The sequence below is a fragment of the Echiichthys vipera genome (assembly GCF_963691815.1).
Source record: "Echiichthys vipera genome assembly, chromosome: 5".
NCBI lineage: Eukaryota > Metazoa > Chordata > Actinopteri > Perciformes > Trachinidae > Echiichthys > Echiichthys vipera.
The window spans coordinates 10,538,642-10,563,913 of record NC_139830.1 but is presented as its reverse complement, the minus strand read 5'-3'; the positions used below and the strand labels follow the sequence as shown (position 1 = coordinate 10,563,913).

Below are 25,272 nucleotides of genomic sequence, written 5' to 3'. Positions count from 1 at the left end.
TTTCTGCAGCCTCATCTCTTCTCGGCCCGTCTTCTTTTTTTATTTTATCTCCTCCCCGTCCTTCCCTTGTCTCTCTCTCATCTCTTCTCTCCTCTCATCCCCTACATCCTCCCTCCACATCTTCTCCCTCTCTCCTCCTCCTCTTCTAACCTCAGCCAGCAGGTCTACAAAGTAGTGCTTTCTGTGTGCCAGCAGCAATTCCTGGAGGGCAGTCAGGCAAACAAACTCAGCCAGTGCCCGCTGCATGACTCACAGAGAGACAGAGACAGAGACAGGGAGACGGGTGGGTGGGGGAGTGGGGGGGAGAAGGGGGTAGAACTATTGAGATGTGAGGGCAAAAAGGTTTTAAGCTGCTAAGAGCTGATGAGAGGGGGCAGGTTAGAAAAAGAAAAAAGTGGAAAGAGAACGAAAGGCTGTAAGAGAGATTAAGAGGGGGAAGCTAGGCAAGAGAGAGAAACTGGGAGATAGAGAGGGACGGGGGCAAATAGAGGGCAACCTGCGCGATCTTGCATGCACACGAGAAAGCAGACAGGCACGCAGCTAAGCGAGGAGGCACGAAGAGAGCAAAATAACTCCTCCTCCCGCTCTCTATCCCTTTCCATCTCCCCCCTTTCCCTTCTCTGTATCTCCCTCGTTCCCCTCTCCTCTGCCAAAAAGTGAAGCTCAGCACGACAGTCTTACACGACACGGTGACCCGAGGGCTGAGCAGAGAGCGGGGCTGAGGGACCAATGAAAGGGGTGCACTTGCAGAGAAAGGAAGGAAATGGGACTAAATGGTCGCATAGAAAAATGTGATGATTGATGAGGAGTCCCACATACGGATCATTTAGAAAGTTAAAGGCTGTCAATGATTGTGATGCTGTATTTTGTTTAAATGATACTTTTCTTGTGAAATTAATTTAAATATATATATATATATTCTAATCTGTTTTAAAGCTCACAGTTCTTGTCACAAGGGGATTTATTTCAAGGGTCCGCAAGCCACAAAGGTTTGGAGCCACACTTTAACTCAAGTGTATGATTTAGAAAGACACAGGGCCAAAGGCAGGATTTTAGATATAATGAGGTCATCACACACCACGCCACTCTCAGATACTCGTGACCAGACACAAAATTCAACTATTTCTTATTAATATTTTGTTTGTTTGGTTACCTGTTACATTATGCCTTCTGTTAATTTTATTAGTCTAAAAATAGTCACACTCAAACATAAATACTCTCAACTAATACTAATACTAATACTGGAATAAGCTTAGGCATTAAACACCATGCGTACATTTAAAGGAATAGTTTGCAAAAAGTCACTGAGCATGGTGAAAAAAGTCTCCTGCACACAACACCCCATAAAACCACAAATTGTGGTTACACTTTAAATTAAACAAATGAGATATATCATGTTAATTTGTGAGCTTTGGAGTGTCTGGTAGGCAGGTTTTGTTACCTTTGGAGAGAGTCAGGCTTCTAAGCTAATGCCAAACTATTCCATTAATCCCCAAATTCACAAAAACAGGAATTATTGAAATAAATTGTGAGGACTTGACCTCCTTGTCCACGATGGTGGCTCATGCTCTGGAAAACAAATAAAACCTGCAGAGGAGACAGGCCTGATTAAGAAAAAGGAAGGGTAGATATAAGGATTAGGAATAGAAAGATGAGCTATGAGGTGACAGATAGGACAGGAGGGAGAAGTTCGTCTGAGAAATGAGAAGTGAATGAGCTGTGGAGGAGGAGGAGGAGGAGGTTCTTCTGCTGTGCCTCATGTGTGCCGTCTCTGGGCTGGGATAGACAGCTACCTCCGCCAGCCTTCTTCTGGTCTGCATTAGACATGGCGCTCAGATAATACACTGCTGGGGATGTGGGGGGAAGGAGAGCCCGGGGAGGTGGCAGACAGAGGAAGGGCTGAGAGAGGGAGAATTCTTGCCTGACTTTAATACCACTGGACCAAGACAAGAACAAATAATCAAATGAACTCCTCAAAACCGCTGACTGTGAAATATCACGTAGCTCATATTGAGACCAGCGGTGCAGCCGGCAGCATATGGCAGTTATACTAAGCAGAACTTCTTCTCTCACTGCATATTGTATTGGCCAGACGTTTTTTTTAGCACAATTATTCTACGTTTTGCTAAATACGCTCATTTTCTTTCTTGCCAAGAGTGAGATGAGAAGATTGATATGACTCATGTGGGAGTCATATTAATCTTCTCATCAAACCCTTGGCAAGAAGACGAATGAGCGTATTTACCAAAATGTCAAAACGTCCTTGGGTCCTGTGAAAGGTGCTATAAAGATCCAAGATATTATTTAACTCTACAGAAACAACCAGGGCTACAATACCTGATTTTACACATTCTCTAAATAGGTTTTTCATGAATGAAGTCTATACCATGCTTATTTTTGCTGTGACCTAATTAAATGTCTTCCATATATCCCCCTTTGGGAGTTTTTGGAGAGTACTGATTGGTCTAATGTTTGCAAGAATGTCTTAGAGCAAAGTAAACACCATTACCGCAACATCACTGATAAATCGAAATCAACATGATCTGAATAAAGCACACGTTCCCAGATTACTCTTTTTTTTCTTTTAGATTCTTTATTTAATCAATGTTACATTAAACTAACATAAATAATTTTTATGAACAAAAGGCACACAGTTCAAATATAAACAAAGAGAACGTCTGTACAGTTTGTCTCAATAAAACATGTCTACTGTCTCTGAGCGAGAGAGCGGTCCAAGAGAGATGAGTTTCAGGGGGGGGGGGGGGGGGGGGTTTGTTGACTAAACGCTACAGCGCTGCCGAGTCTCAGCGTGAAACTGTACACTCTTCAATCCCCCGCAAGGAACGGAAGTGGTGGGCGCAAAGGCAAAAACACCAACCGGGCACAGCACTAGCTTCATGGTGAAACCTCTGCAGAGAGCTTTTCTGTGGATGTCCATTTGTAAAAGTCCCGCTGAAACTCACGTCCGTTGTCTGTTTGAAGAGGCCACAAGATTCATTTTCACTAAAATAAAAGATTCAAACACGCAGCACATAGACTTGAAAAAAAAAAAACGTAAGGGCTGGAGGCTGGGTAAACAACACTCACAATGATTTTTGTAAGAGAATGACAGGGGTCAGTGTTGCCATGGTTTCTCTATGGAAGCCTCTGATTGGTTTGTTGCTGCTTCCTCAGAGTAATACGGCATGTTGGTCATTCACAGTACTGGCAGGACACTACAGCATTCGTCCTGATGTTCATTTACAGCCATACGACTAAGTCAAAACGATAAGAGGACTACGTTTGGTTTTTTCCTGCATCTGCTCCAGATCAATAAGGTAGATAAAATCCTGTTGTGATCATCACTAGGCTCCTGTTCATACTAGATAACAAAGGGTGGTATATGAGTCCATTCAAGTCAGTTGTGGTCGCAGCTGTTGTCCATTGTCATCCACCTCTGAACACTGGACGAAACAAGTGTCGCCCTTTGCTAGTCCAGTTTTGTCCAGTTTAATCCGCACCAGACCGGTCTGTTGTTTTTTCACTGCAGCCCAGTCTGGTTGGACCCAGTTGACAGCACACCTAAATCACTGAGTATTTGCAAACATGTCTCAGGCTGTTTTAACCTGTTTAGAGCAGCAGATGGGTGAAGTTTAGTCAAGCAAAGTTTAGCGTTAAAAAGTACTCTAAATGTCACCTTGCCTCCACCCATCTGGCACCTCAACAGACTAAAACAAACAATGAGTATTTGCAAATACAGACAGATCCCAGGTCGGATCCAGGGCTTAGACGGCAACAGTGCCAGGTACCTCCTCGTAGTGAATGATAAAGTAAGGGTAGCTCTGGTCATCGTTGAAGATGACATAGATCTGGGGGTCCACCCAGTTGTCCACACAGGAGTCGTAAAGGTCACTGGAGGGGTCGCGAAGGTTGATGGGTGGAGGTCGCCGCATAGAGGGATTTCCTACAGTAAACCTGTATAAGCATAACAAAGAGGAGAGAGACAAGGTTAGTTAAGTGGTTTGGCGCGCACACACACACACACACACACACACACACACTATACATAATATATATATATAACTTAATAAAAAAAGCAATCGTCCTTATATAACAGATTTCCATTAAGTCTGCAAGTCTGGAGTTACAGACGAATAATTTACCATCTAAAATAGGACTCTTGTAAATTTCATTAAAACAAGACTGCTGCTCCTCTGTGTGTTTTAGGGCACCTTAAATAATATAAGCATATGCCGTAAGTGCATGAAACGAATGTAGTGTAAGGGTATGAAATGAGCCAGCACATTGTAACCAGTTTGTTTTTCTTCTCTTAAATATTCATGTCAAACCCTAAATACCCGTAATCCATCAATCTTTGTTCCACTTTCTCTGGGGTCATAAATAAAACATATCAAAATAAGAACATTTCCAGCTACAGACATAGCGGGTGGGTGGAGATGTTAAACAGTCTGCAGCAGATACAGTTTCAGACAGGAGAGTTACCCACACTGTACAGATCTTTATTGGACTATATCCCTTCTCTGTTTGTACCATAGGACACATTGACCCCATGTGTGGTGTTGGAGAAGGTGGGGAGGTTATCTGTAACACACCATCCTCTGGGCGCACCGCAGACTGTCTGCTGCACCAGAACAGAGCCGGTGATGTATGATGGGTTCAGCCAAATCAGCTGTTTTACATGTGTGCCTCTAGATTTGACTTGCAATTTCAGGAATGGGAGTAGCATAATGCATAGCATGACTGAATGATGGTTTATGGAAAAGAACCATTTCCATGATCCAAATTAATGCTGACGTGTTCTGAACATTCATTTGCGAAGCACTAAGAGCAACACAGTGGTAGGATGGTGGGGATGTTGTTTATGCAGAGGTATATGTGCTGGAGGGAACATAGTGATCTCATTTTAGGACATTAAAATGTAAAACCCCAATACAAACTGCATACATAAAGCCTCCATTAAACATTCATCAAACTGTGTCACTTCTAGCTAACACATCCCACCAAAGCATGGTGTTCTAGCTAAGATATGCCACTGATGCAAAGAAGAATCACACATCTCAATATGACATTAAATACATTGAGAGAAGTACTTAGATATTTGTGAAACATCTTAAATTCTTTCATATCATTTTTTACAGAGGAAACTAACCCTTTAATATATGCATAATGCTTTATGGCAGTATTGGATCTATAGGATTCTGCATCTATGTGGGGAAGCACACTGATTTTTTAAATAACTGGTTATTTTAATCTTTAACTAAACAATCTAAAAATGTACTATAGTACTAATGAGATATCAATATTCCACTATAAAATTACAAATACTGTCATAAAACATTTAATCCACATCACCAATCCCCAATAAAGCATTTTTTGCAGAGATGAAGTTGCAACACAGATGTGAAAAATCCCATCCAAAATCTAGAACACCACATTTTTTCCCACCATTAACTTATTAACAACGGCGCCCACACACACCTGCCAGTGAGGACTTTGGCCAGGAACATGCAGTGTACTCCTTTGGGCGAGCGCTTGGAGAAGTTGTGGGAGTAGACAGCCTTGCGGGCAAAGTAGGAGCCCTGGCCAAACATGGTGGCGTGTTTGCCGCAGACTCGGGGGTCAAAGTTGTGCTTGCAGATGCCTTCCACCACGTCGGCCGAGGTTCCGTGAAAGAGGTGGCGCTCGCTCAGCAGCCTGTCCATCTCCGACATACGCCGCGACATATATTCCTTCTTCCTGTTGGTGCAGAGAGAGACAGAAGGTGAGATTTCTTGGTTTGTTTTTTGGAGTTTAGAGTATATCCTTTCCACATTTTAACAAGAAAAAATATGATCGTCTATCGTCTCTCAATGGAATTGTCTCGTTATGAAATCATTTTTTGCGATATCGCTATACACAATTACGTCATCTTAATTGATTATAAAAAGCCCATAATAACTCAAAAATAACAGAAAATCGAATGTGAAAGATACTGAATTTATATTTTGCAGTATAGTTCTTAAAAAAATGAGAAAACATACCATATTGTATGTATGTTACATATTTAATTCACACAGGAGTATACAGTATATACTTTACTATGTGGTTATTTCATATAGATCATTTATTTATTGAATTGCCAGAGAACATGCTATATCATGATATATATATATATATATACAGATATTAAATGTCCTATATCTGGAAAAAAGATTTTGAACATATCATCAGAAGACAAAATCTAATAAAATGAAATAGACTATTTGTGTGTTCTACCTTCTTAATGAGAATAGGCTGATGCACCAAGCCAGCTCATCATTCAATTACCAAACATCTGGGAGCATTACCGCTATTTCTATTCAAAAGTTGTGACCACAGCCTAGTTTGCTCTAAACCATGTAAGAATATTGAGCCTAATCTGTTTCTTGAACAACACACACATGCATCTCGTTCGATGTGAGCGGATCAATCAGGCGTGCAGCGGTGAAAGCTTTCGAGCCTGAGAGACTGTGACCTGGGCATGACCTCCTGTGACCAAGTTTGTGACACACACACACACACACACACACACACACACACACACACACACACACACACACACACACACACACACACACACACACACACACACACACACACACACACACACACACACACACACACACACACACACACACACACACACACACACACACACACACACACACACACACACACACACACACACACACACACACACACACACACACACACACACACACACACACACACACACAAAGCGGCTCAACTTCTTTTGATATTAACAGCAAATACACACAAACACACAGACACGCAACAACAGTTATGGCTTCATAACCAGAGAGTGGGAAGAGGAAATCAATTGACATCCGGGGGGGGAGTGACACAAACACACAAACACACACACCGTCAGTCATTGTGAAACCGTGTGGTACCAGTCAGTGTGGGAGAGTTTAACGGTCACAGCTGATACACCCTGCCCTGCTCTAACCGCAGCGGTTAGCCTAACTGTGTTTGCGACAGGAACACCATCATCACCAAACATCTCTCCATCCGCTGTGTTCACACACCACCGCCGACTCTTTCTCACGAAGTCCCACACAGCTGGTCCCATTTGGCCTATTTTTTTCTCCCTCTTCTCACATTGTTTTCTCGTTCACCCTGTGTTTTTTGTTAAGAAATGTTTTTTTTCGTGTTTCAAGTTAATATGCAGCTGTGTCAGACAGAGTTCTGGATAGAAAGCTCAACAACAGCCTACATTCTACGCCACAACAGCAAAATATGTTAAAGTAGGATAAAAAGTGGAACCAAATAATTTAACACAACAGAAACTGCATTGCATTAATATTTTGGTGCAACTTTAGCACCTTTTTGGGTTGATAATATCCTATAACTTCAGTGCTTGTAACTTAAATACTATCTTAGGTCCTCAAGTGTGGTCAAATACTTGATATTTATTGTGAAAACAAATGACTATCAAAGTGACTCAATCCACCACAAAATCATACCATTTTCACGACATACTGTAGTAGCTGGTAAAAACTTCAGCAGTTCAGTAGAGTCATGTTTAATAAAACAACCACAAAGGGAAAATGCATGCAAAAAAAATGAAGATGCTAAACCTGACAACAGTGAACTCTGTTTTAAACACGGTTTCATGGATAGTGGTTCTGGTTATTGGAAATAATTCACGATTCTCAAGTTAGATTAGCAGATGATATCTCCAACAATGAGGAAGTGCTTAAAAAAGGAAAATACTTCCGCTCCTTGGCTCACCTCTTGTACTTCTCCCAGAGGAAGGGGTTCTGCACGCGCTGGATCTTCAGTATCCTGAACTTGGTCTCTGACACCGTCTTATGGAAAAGGCTGTACACCGTCCGGTAGCTGCGGTCTTCACGTGAAACGGGCACCTGCAGGAAGTCCTGGCTCATCGTCATGGGCAGCCACGTTTCTGGAAAAAGGCTGGGTGGGTTGGTGGTGGTCGGCGAGAGGGGATGCGACAAAGAGAGATCCATGGACGAGGAGGAGGAGGAACAGGGGAGGGGAGATGAAGAGAGGCCGCCCAAAGTCCTAGAAAGAAAGAGACAGATAGAAAAGGTGTAAGATATTTGGTTAGAAACAAATTGTACAATTGATCATTTACAAACCCTTTATTAGTTTTTAACTTCCTAGTTCAGTGCTAGATTACTGACTTTGCCCAACTGCAGTCAATCAAAACAGACGCATACACTCAAAGTATATACACTCTTCCTTACAGCTATGTTTTTGTTGTTCTTTTACCTATATGTGGTAATGCTTTATATTATGGGTCACAGGGTTGGACCTATAATTCCCTAGTAGGGAAATGAGATGTAAAGAAGCTTGTTAGAAATAACTACGTATTGTAGTATGAATGACGGGGAAATGGAGACCAACAACTGCTGAGTACACTTCCAAATGATTATTCAAGGACACAAATTCAACATACATGTACAATAATATAGCAATAACGATTCAATATTTATCCAGGTTCAACCTGTTACCTATCATATGTGACAAATCACGTTTCATTTGTGCCAAATGGATTAATCCTTTCACTGATTGCTGGGCTTTTTGACATCAGTATACCTACTCCGTCTCTGTGGTTCTTCTCAGCTCTTCCAAAGTAAATGACCGTGTCTCCATCTGCAAGTTGTACTTTTCCTCACCCAATGTTTCACTGATACCCATAATGTCAAAGTTTTCTTCTGATCATTTCTCTATACAGTGTTCATACAAGCAGGTCAGAGGGCAAACCCTGTTGGCTTGGCCACTGTGCATCATGGAGTGTCTGTTGTTGTGAAGAGCAGCCACAGCATCTCCCAGGTTTGGTTAACTTGCTCTTCTTCTGTTTTCTGTAATAACAGCATTTTATGGGAGAGGGTCATCAGCCCTCAGCCCAACCCCCAACCTGGAGGACCAGGGGATCACACTTTGTCTGGTCTCTATCCTTTGACCTGTTCGGCATGGGTGTCCCTACCAGGAGCACAAGACTCCAGCCGACATAGCTCTAAGGGTCATGGAGACACGCAAACTGCCCCACCACGATAAGGTGGTGATCCCTTCGGGACAGTATCAAGGTTAAATGGAGCGTTAATTTCCAGCAGAGGAACTTCTACTAGAAATCAACAACCTCTTATAGACTCAACACAACTAACAGATCCACCATGAACATTGGTTTTACCTTATTCATTATTGATATAATATAACTTATTACACTTCCTGAGTAACTTGCCCAACACTGCCTTTTGTAAAGATACTATAAACTACCCAACCATGAGCTGTGCATCAGAGCCTGCTACCTATCTCTTATCCTTCCTACAGCTTCATCCCCATGTGTTTCCAATCGAAATTGCATCCTAACGTGCACAAAGACGCTGTCCGCTGCAATGAACCGACACGTCTTTGCCTCCAAAATCATACTCAACCAACTGTCAACAATGACATCACTGTGCTGAAGAGGGGAGCAGCTCCACAGCAGCCCCCAGCCGTCACCGGCCAAACAAAACAGCGGGGCGACGCGAAAATGAAACCCAGACACCAAACAAGACAACAGGGAGGCAGAGTGAGAGAGAGAGAGACAGGAACGAGTACAAAAGAGAGGGAAGAATAAAAAAGCCAATTGCAGAGCTGTCATGAAAGTGACAAAAAAGCAATTGTGGCTGGCATTTGAGTCAATAACAGTGGTTTGGCTGTCAAGTTACTGCTCTCTAAGTGTAAATGCTGTTAGCCCTATCAGCCATAAGAGAGTGTGCATGCGTGTCGTCAAGAGACTGAGTCAGTACGACACTTTTTCTCATCTCTTCTCTCTCTCTCTTATCTTGTCTGTCCGGTCTCGATCTCTACCCGCAATCGATGTCTCTATTCCCCCGTGCGCTTTGAAGAGATCACAGCGCAGCCTGCCGCAAAACAAGTGTGAAATGAAAAAGGACAGATAACAAGAGAGTGATGGAGTTGAGGACGGAAAAGAGCGAAAAAGGAGAGAGATTGGGACATCTAACGGGGGAGGGAGAGGCGGCTGAAAATAACAAGGAGAGAGAGATGACAGGAGAAGAGGGAGAGAGGTGAGGAAGGAGGGGGCAAGGGAGAGTGCCAATCAAGCTAATGACCTCAACCTCTAAGCCTGGCACAGATTGTTCCTGACACACACACACACACACACACACACACACACACACACACACACACACACACACACACACACACACACACACACACACACACACACACACACACACACACACACACACACACACACACACACACACACACACACACACACACACACACACACACACACACACACACACACACACACACACACACACACACACACACACACACACACACACACACACACACACACACACACACACACACACAGGTCACTTGGGAGGACACTGCATGTCTTACTTCACTGTCTTACTTCACTCCCCTGAAAAAATAACTAAATATAACCAAAAAAACAAGTAATGCAAAACGCTAACATCTGAACAATTTGCCTGACGTTTGTGATTAACTGAACTACACACACACAAACAAGACAACTGACATAAAAGTCCCAGTAACAAACCCCTCTATCCAAATGTCAGCTCCCCACAGTCACATTTCACACTCATCAGCTCTTCTCAGCTGTGCACCCAGTCTCAAAACCATTTAGACCTCTCTCACTTCCTCTCACTGTACTCTTTATCTCACTCATTGTCTCTTTCTTCCTTCACTCTTTCTCCGTGCTGCACTTCCTCCATCTAATTTTCCTCCATCTCCCGCTCTCCATTTTGTCTCCTCTTGACTGCCAAGGCCCTGTGGGAACAGCTCGTACTAGCGTTCACTCTGTGTGGGACACCGGCAGGACACCGCTCCAGCAGCCTGCTCGCCAAAGGAAGTGAAAAATCCTGCAAATGGGGTGAGATGAGTCCACTCTTTTCCAATCTGGGACCGCTTAATTCAGGAATATCACAGAGGCGAGCACGACGAGGCAGATCACTTTACTGCTATGAAGAGAAAATCTGCTTATTGCTGCTAGAAGAAAGTGAACAGATCGCTTCTCATTCACAGATTTTCTCACTAGATATGGGACAAAAAACATTGAGGCCAATTGAATTTACTTTCACTCTGTTCGCTCGCTCTGTGTATCTCTTGTCTCATCTGTCCTCATTTGCCTCGTTATCTAATGTTCCGTGAGTGTGTGTGGTTCAGGACAGCTTCTGTGTGCCGGTAACTCTGTTTGATTTGCCAAAAATCAGTAGTGTTAATGCGGGTTTTAACTTCAGCTCAGGCTTCCAGTGTGCAACAGTACTGGAATGGATTAAAGGTGAAGGAGTGTTCAGAGGCCTTTGAGTATTCAGCCCTGAGTGTGACATTGGCAACGTGTACCGACCTCCGTGTGCCTGTTTGTCTCCAAACAGGGACTCAGGACGCTCACAGAACACAGAGAGCCACAGGAAGACAGTGTATCACATACTGAGGAACCTACTTTGTGTGTGCTGCCAGGAACTTTATGTAAAATTGAGGACTTTGTTCTAATACTCAGTGTGGCTTCATATCCACAATATAAAATGTTCTCTAACAAGGCTGAGAGCTGAGTGCTAGACAGTCTGCGAGGCTCTGCCAGAGGTTTTTAGACAATGAAATGTCAAGGGAGACAAAGACTATAACTCAAGTGAATGACCTGTGCTGCCTGTCAACTGAGGACTGACTGTTCCTGACCCTTTGCTTTGCTTTTAATTAGTAGCCATTCTTAACCAGGATGATTATCAGCATGTTTAGTTATCCTTCTCAAAGGGTAATAGACTTCTCAGAAACGACCTGTTCTGTATCCAAATAGTTTCCATATCACCAACAAGAAGAATGTTAGAAATTAGCTTGTTGGTGAGCTTGCCCTTTATTTGATGAAATGATTGGCAGACAAAATAATCACAGAGTTGACATGTAGGGGGTCAACCAAGATACAGAGATTGTCATCCTCACAGCCGTACCGCTAGCATGGCTAAAAAACAATAACTTTGGATCAGTACCATCCAGGCTTGACCTCTATATGTCCTTACCTGCTTATTTTAAGAGTGGAGGAAAGAATGAAATCAAGCATTACGCACCAGTGCGTCTTTACTTACTGTAGGTGGGGAGTAAGCATCACAGAGGACATGAACATGGGCCGCTTCTTGATCTGACGCCTGAACCCGAAGACGGCGTTCTGCTGGAAGCCCTCCCTGATATTGAGGATATACTGGTTCTGGAGAGTAATGAATCGCACCTCCTTAAGACCCCTCGAACTCGCCTCCTCTATGAGCTTCACCACGGGCTGTAGATGAGGAGAGGTGGAAGAGAAAAAAACAGTAGAAATGGAAGAGGAAGACAAAGACACAAAGAAGAGATTAGACTCAATTGTTTATCATATTATACAGTTGACTGTTCTACATTTTATTTCATCGGTGGAAGGACGAAGGGAGGGTTTCGGCAGGGAAAAGTGTGGTGCAATGTTCAGAAGATAACAAAGGCCGAGCTGATAACGACTTCATCATGAGACACAAACTCACACTTTCACATGGAAAGAAAACAGTCAATCTTTACTGATTTTTTGTAAAATAAATTGCAATTGGGCAGGAACAGCTGTGTCCAGCTGTGTTGTTTTGGTGTGTGTGTGTGTGTGTGTGTGTGTGTGTGTCTAAATTGATCCCATCACAGTGGCTAGACAATTGATTGCTGTGGGCAGAGTTAATGCGTCTGGCCTCATGTTCACAGAGTGCATACACGCAAAAAAACACAAACAGATAATTGCAGTGAGTGGCTCACCTCGGAGTATTCCCTCCAGCCAAAGTTGTCTCTGCAGTAGTATTTCCACACTGTGTGACAGCTGGGCATAGGGTTTGGATTCGTTGTGGGCGTGGGTAGAGGGCTTACGGGAGTGGTAAGTCGTCGTACGCGGTCAAATTCTAGGTCACACACTCGCATGGCCCCAAAGTCTAAGGAAAACACACGACCCCTGGAACACAAAGTTACAATCATTATAAAAAAGATAACTGCTGCAGTCAGTGGAAAAAACATAATGTACAGTGACACGGTCATCTTACATGTGGCTGTGGCACAGTGACCTTGTTGTTAAATGGTCACAGTTTAGAATTCCATGAAACCTTAATTTATCCCGAATGCCCTGGAGCAAGACGACCAAACCTCTAATTGCTCACTGAGCATGAGTCACACAGGATGACAGCGTCAACTACATGACTTAATGTCACATGTAAACATGCAGAGAATAGAAAAAAAACAAGAACAAAACAATGCGTTTACGCTGACACGCTGAACGCGAGTTACATTGTAATCTAACTTTTCTTTTAAAACCCCCAACGTAAGAGATTCTGTCCAGAATTATAGGAATAGTTCCTGAAAGTTAGACGAGAAAATTGATACTACGCTTATGTCTGTACAGTAAATATGAGCCAACAACTGGTTAGCTTAGCTTAGCTCATATTGTGTTAATATAATGTTTAATAAGTGAGCTTTTGATGTTTCTGGGGGATTAGGTTATCTTTGGACAGAGCCATTCTTTCTGTTTTCCAGTCTTTATACTAAGCTAAGCTAACATGCTGCTAGTTGTTGCTTCATATTTAGCATACACACAAGAGAGTGGTATCGTTCGTCTCATCTTATTCTCAGCAAGAAAGTGAATGCGCAAAATGTTGAGTTATTCTTTTAAAATGTTACTTTTGTGGTACTGACATTTGGCTTCTATAGAAGGTTCAGAACGAGGATTCTGTAACATGTTAAAGTGTTAGCATCTGCTCAGTTAATAAATGGCATGGTATCCTCCCTTAACCCCTGTCTGTCTTGACAAGCTTGTGTATTGTGTGTGTGTGTGTGTGTGTGTGTGTGTGTGTGTGTGTGTGTGTGTGTGTGTGTGTGTGTGTGTGTGTGTGTGCGTGCGTGTGTGTGCATCAGTCTCTCTACATTAGTCCTCCATAGGGCCTCTGGCAAATCCTTTCTGGGTCAGACATACCACTCACATAAATGTGGGCATCAAAGACTGGCACGCTATGCCATGCCATGGACAGCAGCCAGACAGAGAGGCAGACACACACACACACACACACACACACACACACACACACACAACGCCATACACATATTTGCGAAACACACAAAAAAAATCCACATAGCCTAACAGCGTTAATGGGCTTATTGATTTTTGCCGGGAAACTAATTGGATGACACGTCAAAGGTTAGACATCGGTGAAAGTGTCTGTCTGGAAATGAGTGTGTGAGTGTGTGTGTAAAGCGGGGTTGTGTTTTGATAGTGTGTGTGCCTCAGGTCGGTTCTAAATAAAGCACATGCATTACAGTCTTTAGATGATGATTCCTATCTAAAAACACAGAGAAGCTGAGAGTATGGACCGGCTGAGTGAGAAGTGAAACCTCATATTATAATGGCTAAACTCAGTTTCATCTACTGTAAGTGCAATTACTGGTCACTGGGGTTATGGGAACACACACACACACACACACACACACACACACACACACAAACACACACACACACACACAGTTTCAGTCATGGGGAAGATAATGAGAGGTGCTGAGTCACTGAGTCATTTTCCAAAAACGTACATGCAAACTGATACAAATACTAATTATATTGACAATATTTACAGTGTGAGTTTTTGCTTATTCACCCTGTGGCACATCTTTATGAGAGGAAGTGAAACCTGAATAGAGTCAGTGAGCACGTGCAGAAACAAAACAGTAACTGAGGAGTGAGTCACTGATTTACATTATCACCAGATTACCAGAAAGACAAGACAGATGCATAACGCAGATGTCCGCAAGTTTTCTTGCAGCGAAACTAAAGAGAAAGGATGATGGAAATAGGCGCTACGAGAAAAGAAAGGCAAACAGAAGGATGTGAAAGGCTAGAAACTGAAAATGTAGCAAAAACAAATGAAGTGTGAGACAGTACATCCTTTACTTCAACTCTGTTCAGCCTGTTCTTTTCTGCTCACTTTGTTCTCTTAATTTTTTCTTAAATTTGCTCTGTCATCTCTCTCGTGCTCTGTTCCCTGCCTCACTGCTTCTTTTCCATCTCTCCACACAGCTCTCTTCTCTACTTTGCGTCTGAAAAGAAAGATGCACCTGCATGGCCTCCTCTCTCTCTTTTACTGTCTCTCAGTACAGAACAGTTTCTGCCTGAAAGGTTATGATGACAAGGCCTTCTGTGTGTGTGTGTGTGTGTGTGTGTGTGTGTGTGTGTGTGTGTGTGTGTGTGTGTGTGTGTGTGTGTGTGTGTTATGAAGAAGTTAAGTACATTTAAGAGTTGCATTTACAAGCAGCCTCCCCACGTCACTTACAGCGGCGTCCCTCTCTTCTTACTACATACACACACACACATACACAGACACACACAGACAGACACACAGACACACAGACACACAGACACAGGCACATACATACATTACATACACATACACATACAGATACACATACACACACACACACTCAGGAGAAGAGGTCGGTCAGTGATTTTCAAAGCCTTTGACAGAGTCCTTTCCCCTCCCTCGCTCCCAGACTAGTTTGTGCTGTTCTAAAAATAAAATTCCGCCGGTTAAATTAAGTGCACTGATTCGGTGCTTTCAAAGCGGAGGCCAATGAACAGTTGGAAGGAGACGCGAGGCACGCCCACTCTTGGCAAGGTCGCCACTTTTCAAGACCCCGCTTGAAATGTCGAGGTCTGGTCCAAGTTTGTGCAAAGGTACGCACACACAAGAGTCAACTGAAAAATGCAAATTGAAAGAGCAGCGTATTTTAGCTTTACAGGAAAAACACTGAGACATTCGAATGGAAAACCCAACTGCTGACTAGGGAGGGGTGTTTGTATGCTAAAGGTGAAAGAAGAAGAAGGCCCCTGAGCAAAGCATGTGATGCTTAAAATGCACCAGAACCTGCTCTGTTCTTGAAGCGGGCAGCTCCCAGGTGTGAATGTGTGGATCAGTGCTGAATGTGGGAGCAGGGTGTTGCTGGAGAAAAAGAAAAACGCCTGTTCAGCAAAACCTTACCCTGGATAAATAAAGGTTAAGAAAACTCTCTGTACTGGTAAAATGGCTGTTAATCCCCAACACTGCCTTTGGCACACACACAAACACACACACACACCTTCAAACTTTCTCACGGCTGCACACACAAGGACCCGCATACCAGCATCAGTCATGCTATTGTGAACGTCACAGGCTAGAAAAACATGCACACACACACGCAGATACACATGCATACACACACGCACGCATGCACGCACGCACGCACACACACACACTATTTCAACAGATTCATGTACACATGCGCATACTTCTTCCAGTCATGCCTTGATAAGTCAGTCAGTCAACCAAATCTGCTGACGAAAATGTCTTTCACACACACACAACGTTGATGTCATCATGGGTTGGTGTTATTTCCTCATTTCAGTGCTATTCATTTTCAAGTTATCTATTTCAATGTGCTTCATTTGATTTTGTTTTATCGTTTTTTTTGCTCTTGAAACGTGTAGCAACAGGAAGAGAACGGGGAAAAAGTGCATGTCCTGGATCGTCCCTGTGTCTCCGTCCTCCTCTACAGCACATCATTACGCTCATGGTTCAGGATGTCCTTTCTCTCCGTACTTTAACCCTCTGTTTGAATTTTTTTTATTCTTTCCAGGGTACAAAACGTGAAAGAACCAGGGTGAAGATGGGAAGATAATTGAGTTTGACATTAAAATAACACTTTGAGGAGAGAATTCTGCTTGAGTGCACAGGCAAAGCGCACACGCATTTCTTACACCTCTTTATGCCCTCAAGGGAAAATTGAGGAATGAAAAAGAGAAGACAGAGAGAAAGGGAGTAAAATAGGGGGGAGACGAAAAAATCTACAGGCAAAAAATCCAGTACAGAAAAAGGAGGAAGAGATAGAGAGGGAGAAAAAATAGATGTATGAAGGCAGACTCTGAGTAATAAGAGGCAGAGCAACCCAGACCTCGCACGACTGATTCATGACATGGGCTGTCTGACACGTTATAGTCACACACACACACACACACACACACACACACACACACACACACACACACACACACACACACACACACACACACACACACACACACACACACACACACACACACACACACACACACACACACACACACACACACACACACACACACACACACACACACACACACACACACACACACACACACACACACACACACACACACACACACACACACACGCTGATTATCTTGACACCGCCTCTTTTCACACACGCACAATCACCACACGCAAACAAGCTCTCATAGACACAACCATCCTTGATTTTCTTTGATTCATGACACAATGAGGTAACATGGAATCCCCCACGATATAAACACACACACACTCACTCACACAAACACACAACGTGGTGTCAGGTCACTCTGCCCTTGGTACTCAGTGACTCTTTATGTCAGTTAATGACAAGCAAAGCTTTTATCACCTGGCCGACAAAAGAATCACTCTCAATCTCTCTCTCTCTCCGTCTCTTACACACAAACACATGAAAAATGTGTGCTTCGCCATAGTTTGTTGCGCAAAAATCTAAAAGTTCAAATCCTCTTACAAAGACAGTACAGGAAATTGGCGTAATTAGAGGAGATTTGGTTCCAAACTGTCTGGTAAATAACAAAAGTAATACTCTTCAAATAAGCCGAGGGTGCAGGTTTAACACACACACACACTACAGCACAGAATAAATCTGTTAACAAGCAAGTGTACAGCCGAAGATTATCACAGTATAACTTTTAGAAGCGATGACTGTGACATTCTTCCTTACTGCTGAGTTCATGTCTAAGGCGGATTAACCAGACTTCCATTCCTGCTTATCATATGGATGGGATTAACCTGTGCTATGGATCATACACACATGGGAACAGCTCAGCGCAGAGCACACACTCTCATAGGCCGCAATGAGCCTTACAGGAAATAATCAGCTGCGAACACACAAATATGCTTGTACGTTTTTCTTTTGTCTACTCCCTGTCTTGCACACACACACACACACACACACACACACACACACACACACACACACACACACACACACACACACACACACACACACACACACACACACACACACACACACACACACACACACACACACACACACACACACACACACACACACACACACACACACACACACACACACACACACACGGCAGATGGCAAAAGTGGGGCCATGTTGCCATACCGACAGTAGAGCTTGTTAAGTCATCTGCTGCTCTTTAGATCACTAACGATGTTATCATTTGGCTGCGGTAACCACGGTGATGCCTTCATCCTGTGTGAGTGTGTGTGTGTGTGTGTGTGTGTGTGTGTGTGTGTGTGTGTGTGTGTGTGTGTGTGTGTGCATGAAAAGACGGGGTTGATTGTGTCTCTAAAGAACAGTTTGAAAAGAGCTCTCTCACACACCCAGTACAACACAAAGCTTTGAGTAAATGACTGACCTTAGCGCCGAATAACCAGAATAGTGTGAACGCTACGCAGTTTACTAATTTTCTTGTTTCTCCCCCATCACCCAATCAGCTCCTAAGAGCCCAAAGCCAATAATTTGTTTACCAAGCATCAACATATCGCCCAAACAAACAATTTAATATCATCCACATCCACCCGAGGCGGCTCAACCACCTATTTTAAGTCCTATCCTGCGGTGTAAATAAACACTGGATTACAAGAGGGCAACACGTAAAAAAAATAACACTACACAACCAGGAAATAGCCAGTGTTTACCTATTTAACACCGAAAACCCCACAAACAAGAAAAGAACAAGTCGGAGAATTCACGTGTGTCAGGAATGAGAATGTTTTACGTCACGTCAAATGTTGTCACTCTACCGTTCTCAAACAGTCAAACCTGTTTCTTGGGTCAGGGTTAGAAAAGCTTTAACACACATTCTTGAGCATTTTATGCCTTGGGTGCTCGAAAAAAAGGTGTAGAAATGCACTCCAGAAGCCTCAATGGGGGGTTACGGTAAAGAATTAGCCATGATGAGGTGTTTTTGTCAGTTTCAGACCATACAGATGAAATTTGTAAAGCACCATTAGTGTGAACTCAGTGTTCATCTAGCTTGTAACAAAGTGTGTCAAGAAGAGACTTGAAGATCTGAGAATATGTCGGACTCAACTTATAAAATATCACATATAAACCCAAAAGCAACAGCTCCAATAGCCTGTGTGCTAATCTAACCACAAATTGTATTGTGCAAAGTGTTCAGTGCACATTACAGATAACATGAATAACAGTGAAATAAACGTTATTATCGCTGTAATGACAACAAACAAATTATCGTGGCATTTCTGGTGGAGTTTCAGTCGAGTGAGCCAGATGGTCCTGTTTGAACACACTCAAAAGGCCTCTGAAGAATTTGGGTTGACACCACCAGGTGCATATCCTGTTTGTGGAGCAATATGCACTTTGCATAGAGTTTCAGTTGAAAACATGAGTCAACAAGTCAAACACACAGACACATACAAATCTTTGTGCACACACGCAAACCTGTGTATGTGTGTGTGTGTGTGTGTGAGTGTGTGTGTAGTGTCCACAGACAGATATAAACAAAGACAAACACACATGGCCAATCAAAGTTCTCGGTTAATCATGAAAAGCCTGATGATGTGGACGCTGTTGAGGGCGAATAATGGCATAACGCTAACGCATATATCCAGACTTTCATTTTTAAATGATTCAGACAAAAATATGATGAAGACGGTGTTCAGATTTTCTTATTACATCATGACCTCATGCTTTGAGTGAACATCAAATAGTTCAAATGCGGTAGTCTACAGCTTAAGCTGCCTTAAAGACGTGTTGACACCTTAATCAAACAATGACTATCGGCCTGTTTGCTGATTTTGGGATAAGTATGACAGTTCAACTGCTTGGTGATGTCTGTTTTTGGCGACAGTTAATGCAAACGTTACTAAATCAACAGGCTGAAACCGTGAGTCAATTAATTTTGATAACTAATTAATCTAAAGTATTTTTTCTCAAGTTCCAGCTTCTTGATTGAGGATTTTCCGCTGAGGAGAAAGTCATTATAAGACGTCAATTTGGGCTTTAAGAAACTTTTGAAAAAACTAAAAATCATCTAAACGGTACAGAGAAAATATATCTGACACCAGAAAAGAGAATGAATGTCGCAACATGACACCATGGGATAAGATATATTTAGTAAACTCGAACATAATCCTAAAAACGATAAGCAACCTATGTTAAGAATAAGGTGCACAGTGTCCATGTAGACGTTCTCATTGTGCGTAAGTGCTCATGTGAATGTGCCTGCATACAGTAGTTTCACAGGAAGCGGTGCATGCTCCTTTATGTCACCCCACTGGGGCTCGCCAAGAGCTTGCATGTGTGTGTGTGTGTATCTATGTGGGTGTGTGAGAGAGTGAAAGAGAGGTTTATCTCTGTCTGCTAAAAGGCATGCGTGTGAGCACTGCAAGCCACTGAGCTTCTCTGTGCGGCCGATTCGTGTGAGCGTCTGCGTGCCGAGCAGTGTGTGTGTGCGTGTGTGTGTGTGGGTGTGTGTGTACACAGCAATGTGCATGTCTATGACCGAGGCAAGGGGAGAAGCTGCCAAGTGCGTCTGTGTCAGTGACCGCATAAGGCAACTGAGGGTCATGGTAGTTCACAGTTTTCTGCTATGAGTGCTGTAAAGTCTGGTTTGGACAGAGCTCCAGCCAATCACAGGGTGAGTTTGGGAGCGGGGCAAAATACAGGAAATAGATAACCAATATCAGGGCTGGGAGTTGGAGTGCCGTGACTACACAAGGGCACGATTGCTGATATGATAGTTCAAATAACGATGCATGTCAGGTACTGGTTAACTAGAAGACATGTGAAGCCCAAAACTCATGTACACAGGAGATAAAATAACAATTACACACATGCATTAATAGCCACATTTACTGCATTAAGAACTGGGGAAATAACTTGGCTGCAGTCCATGAGCCACACATGTACAGAACAGCTGTAGAGTCAAAGTTTTCAGTTTGTCACTGGTGGTGAAACCAAAGAGGAAGCTCAGGCTGTGGTCTACTGTTTCCAGCACGCCGAACCAGAAGTGCTTATCATTCACAAGCAGCCTATCAGCTTACTGCACCATTGTTGCCATGTCACAAGTCTCAAATATTTGTTAATTCATAGGTGCTTGTGGCATGGCAACAATGTACCTATCAATTTATCACACAGTAGCCTTTTCAGGATTACTTACAATACGCTGTAGGTGCAATGTACTGTGCTTTCCAACTCCAATAAGAGGATTCTTGTTGAAAATTGTTCGGCTATAATGTTATTAAAGGCATATTTACTGAGGAACGATTATAAATAATACCTCTTAAATGTTATTATTCAGAATAAACAGAAGTTCCACAAGTGCATGGACTATGTTTTCAGTTCCTATTTTGAATTGATTGAACTGAAAGTGAATTGACCCCCCCTGCCCATAGGTAAATATCCAAAACAGAAATACAGAAACTCTCCTTTACTGCTTCCCTCTGCAGTAAGAGATCCTGTTACCAGATGAGTATGCATAATATAGAATAATACAGCCTGCAAGTTGCACTAAACACTATAATACTTACTGAAACTTGAGCCTGACTTGCTCATTGTCCGGGTTGCAGTATAGTCTCTCCAGCTGTTCCTGGGAGTCGTCTGCTATGCTCTGCCACGTCTGATTACTGCTCCTGTGGATCTGCCAGTGGTAGGGCAGGACAGTGTGGTGGTGGGCACAGTCATCGCCATATACACACTGTCCTTGGAGGAAATCCACACAAATGTCCACTGAGTCTGACTGGTGTGTGTGATACTGGAGCTGGGTGAGCAGCTCAAAAACCAGGTCCAGGGAGGCCTCTTCACTTTTATCCTGAAATAGCACTTCTTTGTCAGGCGGCAGAAGGAGGGGATGAGGGTCCTGGACGCTGGTGCAGTCTTTGACTTGAAGGTTTTTAGCCCCAGAGGTTAAGAGGTCATTGCTTTTGATGGCCCCATCCTGGTGAAGAGCCTGGGGTGCAACTGTGGGAGGTATATCTCTACTGGGGGGCGTTATTGTCACTGTGCTCCCAGCCGCCCTGAGGCCAGGTTTCGATTGAAAGCACCGGCTGTCGGGGGTAGGATCCGGGATCTTGGGTCGCTCCCCTCGCCGCTCAGTCTCCTCAAGCTCCGCAGTAGTATCGGCTATTTCCACATCACCGTCCCGGGTCATCAACCCCGGTACTCCAGCCCCAGCTGTGGTGTTGTCAGCAGCTCCCGGGCCTTTAAGACACACCTGGTCCATACAGCTCTGTTTCACCACGGCCGCTGCGCACAGGTTGCCTGGAGTCCGACCCGGCTGGTTCCGGGGAACAAACACCCCATCACCGGACACCAGCGCATCCGTGCTCAGTAAAGTGGTCAGTATGGGATCCTCCAGGGCGCGGTGGAGGCATTTGGCGTCCAATTTCCTCGGCTTCTTTTTGAAATAAGGTTTCACCAGAGGTATTTTGTCCGGGAGCCCCACTATCTGCTGTTCCGTGAAATCTCCCCCATCGTCCATATTTAAGCTCATATCCAGGGAGATCCCAGTCGGTACGCCGTCTGCGGATTTCTGGAGAATGTGCAAAGTTTTATCCATGATCCCGTCCTTAAACCCCGACAGTCCTGAGAGAAAGAGAAAGAGAGTGAGAAAGAGGTAGTCATCAAAGATAACACCCATAATCCTATAATCTGAGTTTCCAAGGTGAAGTCATCCTGGCGCATAATAGAGTGATGATTAATAGGTTGCTTGGACGAGCTATTACGCTGTAAAAAAAGACTGTAAAAAACTCATCTTTCCTTTCCTGGAAAGGAAAATCCTCCCTATGGGTCTATCTGCTGAAACGAAACATGCAAAAACTACGCTCATCTATAATGACTCTGCAGGAACAATTCATAATAAGTATCAAGAAAAGACCACGATAATGATCAGCTGGCACCCGCGAATAGATTATAAAGCTATAAATGAATGTAACAGCTTAATATTCTCGTTTGGAAAAGGGGGAGACGGGTTCAGCTTCTTACAGCCAGTTACTGAAGCGGAAAAAATATTACCTAATCCTGCTGTAGTAGGGAACTTGAGCACAGAGTCACCAGTTTCAGATTAATTTAATTTAAAAACAAAAAGCAAAATGAGAACAATGGGCTATAATGGGACAGTGTTTTGTACTCATGGTGTCTTTGGTCTCCCACTAACGTCATGCCTGTAATTACAGCTGCGTCTCCATAGCAGGAGCGATAAAATCATCCCTGTAACAAAAACCTCGCTCTCTCTCGGGACTATGTATTTTGATCACGGGAGTCCGATACGCGGGCCCTGCCGTCTACGTGCCGCTTACACAACGTTGCCCGAGCAAGTTTGCACGTAGGCTACAGTCGAGACACACACACACAGGCTACACACACACACACACACACACACACACACACACACACACACACACACACACACACAGGCAAGGCACTGCGGCGGAGCAGCGACACAAGATGAACGGGGCACCCCGGAGCTTTGTACTGTATCACCGAACAAACACTTCCCCGGCAGAGCGACGCGCGCTGCGGAGTTGAAAAGCAACAACAAACACACAGAGAAGCATTGAGGCAGGCAGGGGGATGTTTTTTAGCCGAGACGATTAAGGAAAAGACGAGCAGCCTTTCTCTCTGACAAAAGAGGCGACAAATAAACCCTACCTGCGCGATAAAGTCCGCCCCTCTCCCCCTGGTCTCGACACTCTTTGGTGGGTAAAATCCAGTGCGTACATCGGCGGAGCTCCGTATCCAGTCTGGAGATTAATAAAGTATCCGTGTCCGGGCTAGGAGGCTGTAGTCCGGTTCGGTTTGTGGTGTCCCTCTGCTGCTCCCATGCTCTGTCTCTTATTACACGTCCTTCTCTTTGTATCCTTCTGCCGGTTAGAAAAAGCGCATGAGAAAGGAGCAGGGACCCGACAAAGAGCGAAGCACAGCTGTCTGTGGCGAGAGACGCTCTGCCTGCCTCCCGGCTCCGCACAGCCCAGGCCCCGCCCCGTAACCTGGTCACAGGCGGGGCTTCGCTTCAGAGAGAGAGAGAGAGGGGGGGGGTCGACTGCTGGTGATCGGAAGAGTGTGTGTGTGTGTGTGTGTGTGTGTGTGTGTGTGTGTGTGTGTGTGTGTGTGTGTGTGTGTGTGTGTGTGTGTGTGTGTGTGTGTGTGTGTGTGTGTGTGTGTCGGGGGGCCTTTATGCCAGGCCGGAAGTAATAAAAAAAGCAAACTGGACACATAGGGCTTGAAGTCATCATTACATCATACTAAACATTAAGGCAGACCAGCATGAGCTGTGCATGAAGAATTAGATCATTCATTAAAAGAGTGAATATGGAGAATGAGCAGAACACTGCCATCTAGTGTCTCAAGGTCGTAGTCGCAACAACAAAAGATAATTCCAGCAGCCATGGCCAGGTTCGTCAGACCCGGTCCAGTAGTCTACAGGAGACTGGCGTCTGTTTGAGTCTGTTTGAACCCATCCTTCCTTCGGCAAACCGCACCATAAAAACAAATATTGCAGAGGAGTTTGACTGACAATTACCGTTAGCTGTTACAGCTAAATAAACATTAAAGTTAGCTTACGGATCAAGGAGAAACGCAGCCATTTGTGCTTGCTTTATAACTCGGTCCATCGACTGAATGCTTGGCCTATACTGACTCTAGTTTTTGCCCGTCTTGGATTACTCAGCTGCTGGGACAAATAAGCAGCTGCAGGATCAGCTAACTCTATTTCACCCAGTGCCAGCCTACAGTAGCTGCACCCAACAACAGACAACCCTGGGAACCCGCAATGCCCAATGCCCTATTGGCTGCTACAATGTAAACAGAACGTGACAGAAAGTCATTGTGAAACCTGTCAAATTTAAATTAATTAAATAGCCGCACTTGCATCATGACTTGCAATATAAATTAGCCTGCTATCCATGGCACTAGATGCTAATCTGGAGCACCAGTATGATTCGGGCCATGAGGGTCGATGTGTGAATATCAGTTTAAATCGTATATCATAAATGCTGGCTGCCTGTACTCGACTCGTGTACAGTTACAAAATTAAAAAAAACGACTCCTATTATCTTCCGGTACCGGAAAAAATCTCAACATTGACTCCCACTCCCGTTTATCTAGCAGCGTGTTCTGTTAGCCTAGCTCCCGGGGGGTGGAGCT

The 25,272-nt window shown here is 43.9% G+C and overlaps 1 protein-coding gene across 1 annotated transcript; it reads right to left on the bottom strand.

Annotated features, from left to right (window-relative positions):
- Nucleotides 1-2,771: 2,771 nt before the first annotated feature.
- On the bottom strand, nt 2,772-24,033 carry tiparp (TCDD-inducible poly(ADP-ribose) polymerase). The gene is made up of 7 exons (XM_083913724.1): nt 23,779-24,033; nt 21,660-22,713; nt 12,808-12,997; nt 12,129-12,316; nt 7,774-8,067; nt 5,479-5,736; nt 2,772-3,954 (listed from the first exon to the last, which is right to left on the bottom strand). The coding sequence occupies exons 2-7, from the start codon at nt 22,685-22,687 to the stop codon at nt 3,765-3,767; spliced, it is 2,148 nt and encodes a 715-aa protein (XP_083769850.1). The 5' UTR covers nt 22,688-22,713; nt 23,779-24,033; the 3' UTR covers nt 2,772-3,764.
- Nucleotides 24,034-25,272: the final 1,239 nt, after the last annotated feature.

Excerpts from the sequence above, each read along its gene's own strand:
- tiparp (XM_083913724.1), bottom strand. The coding sequence starts at position 22,687 with ATGGATAAAACTTTGCACATTCTCCAGAAATCCGCAGACGGCGTACCG. Across the intron at positions 12,998-21,659 it reads CAAGTCAGGCTCAAGTTTCA|GGGTCGTGTGTTTTCCTTAG; the intron begins GTAAGTATTATA and ends TTTGTGTTCCAG. Across the intron at positions 5,737-7,773 it reads CTCTGGGAGAAGTACAAGAG|GAAGAAGGAATATATGTCGC; the intron begins GTGAGCCAAGGA and ends CTGCACCAACAG.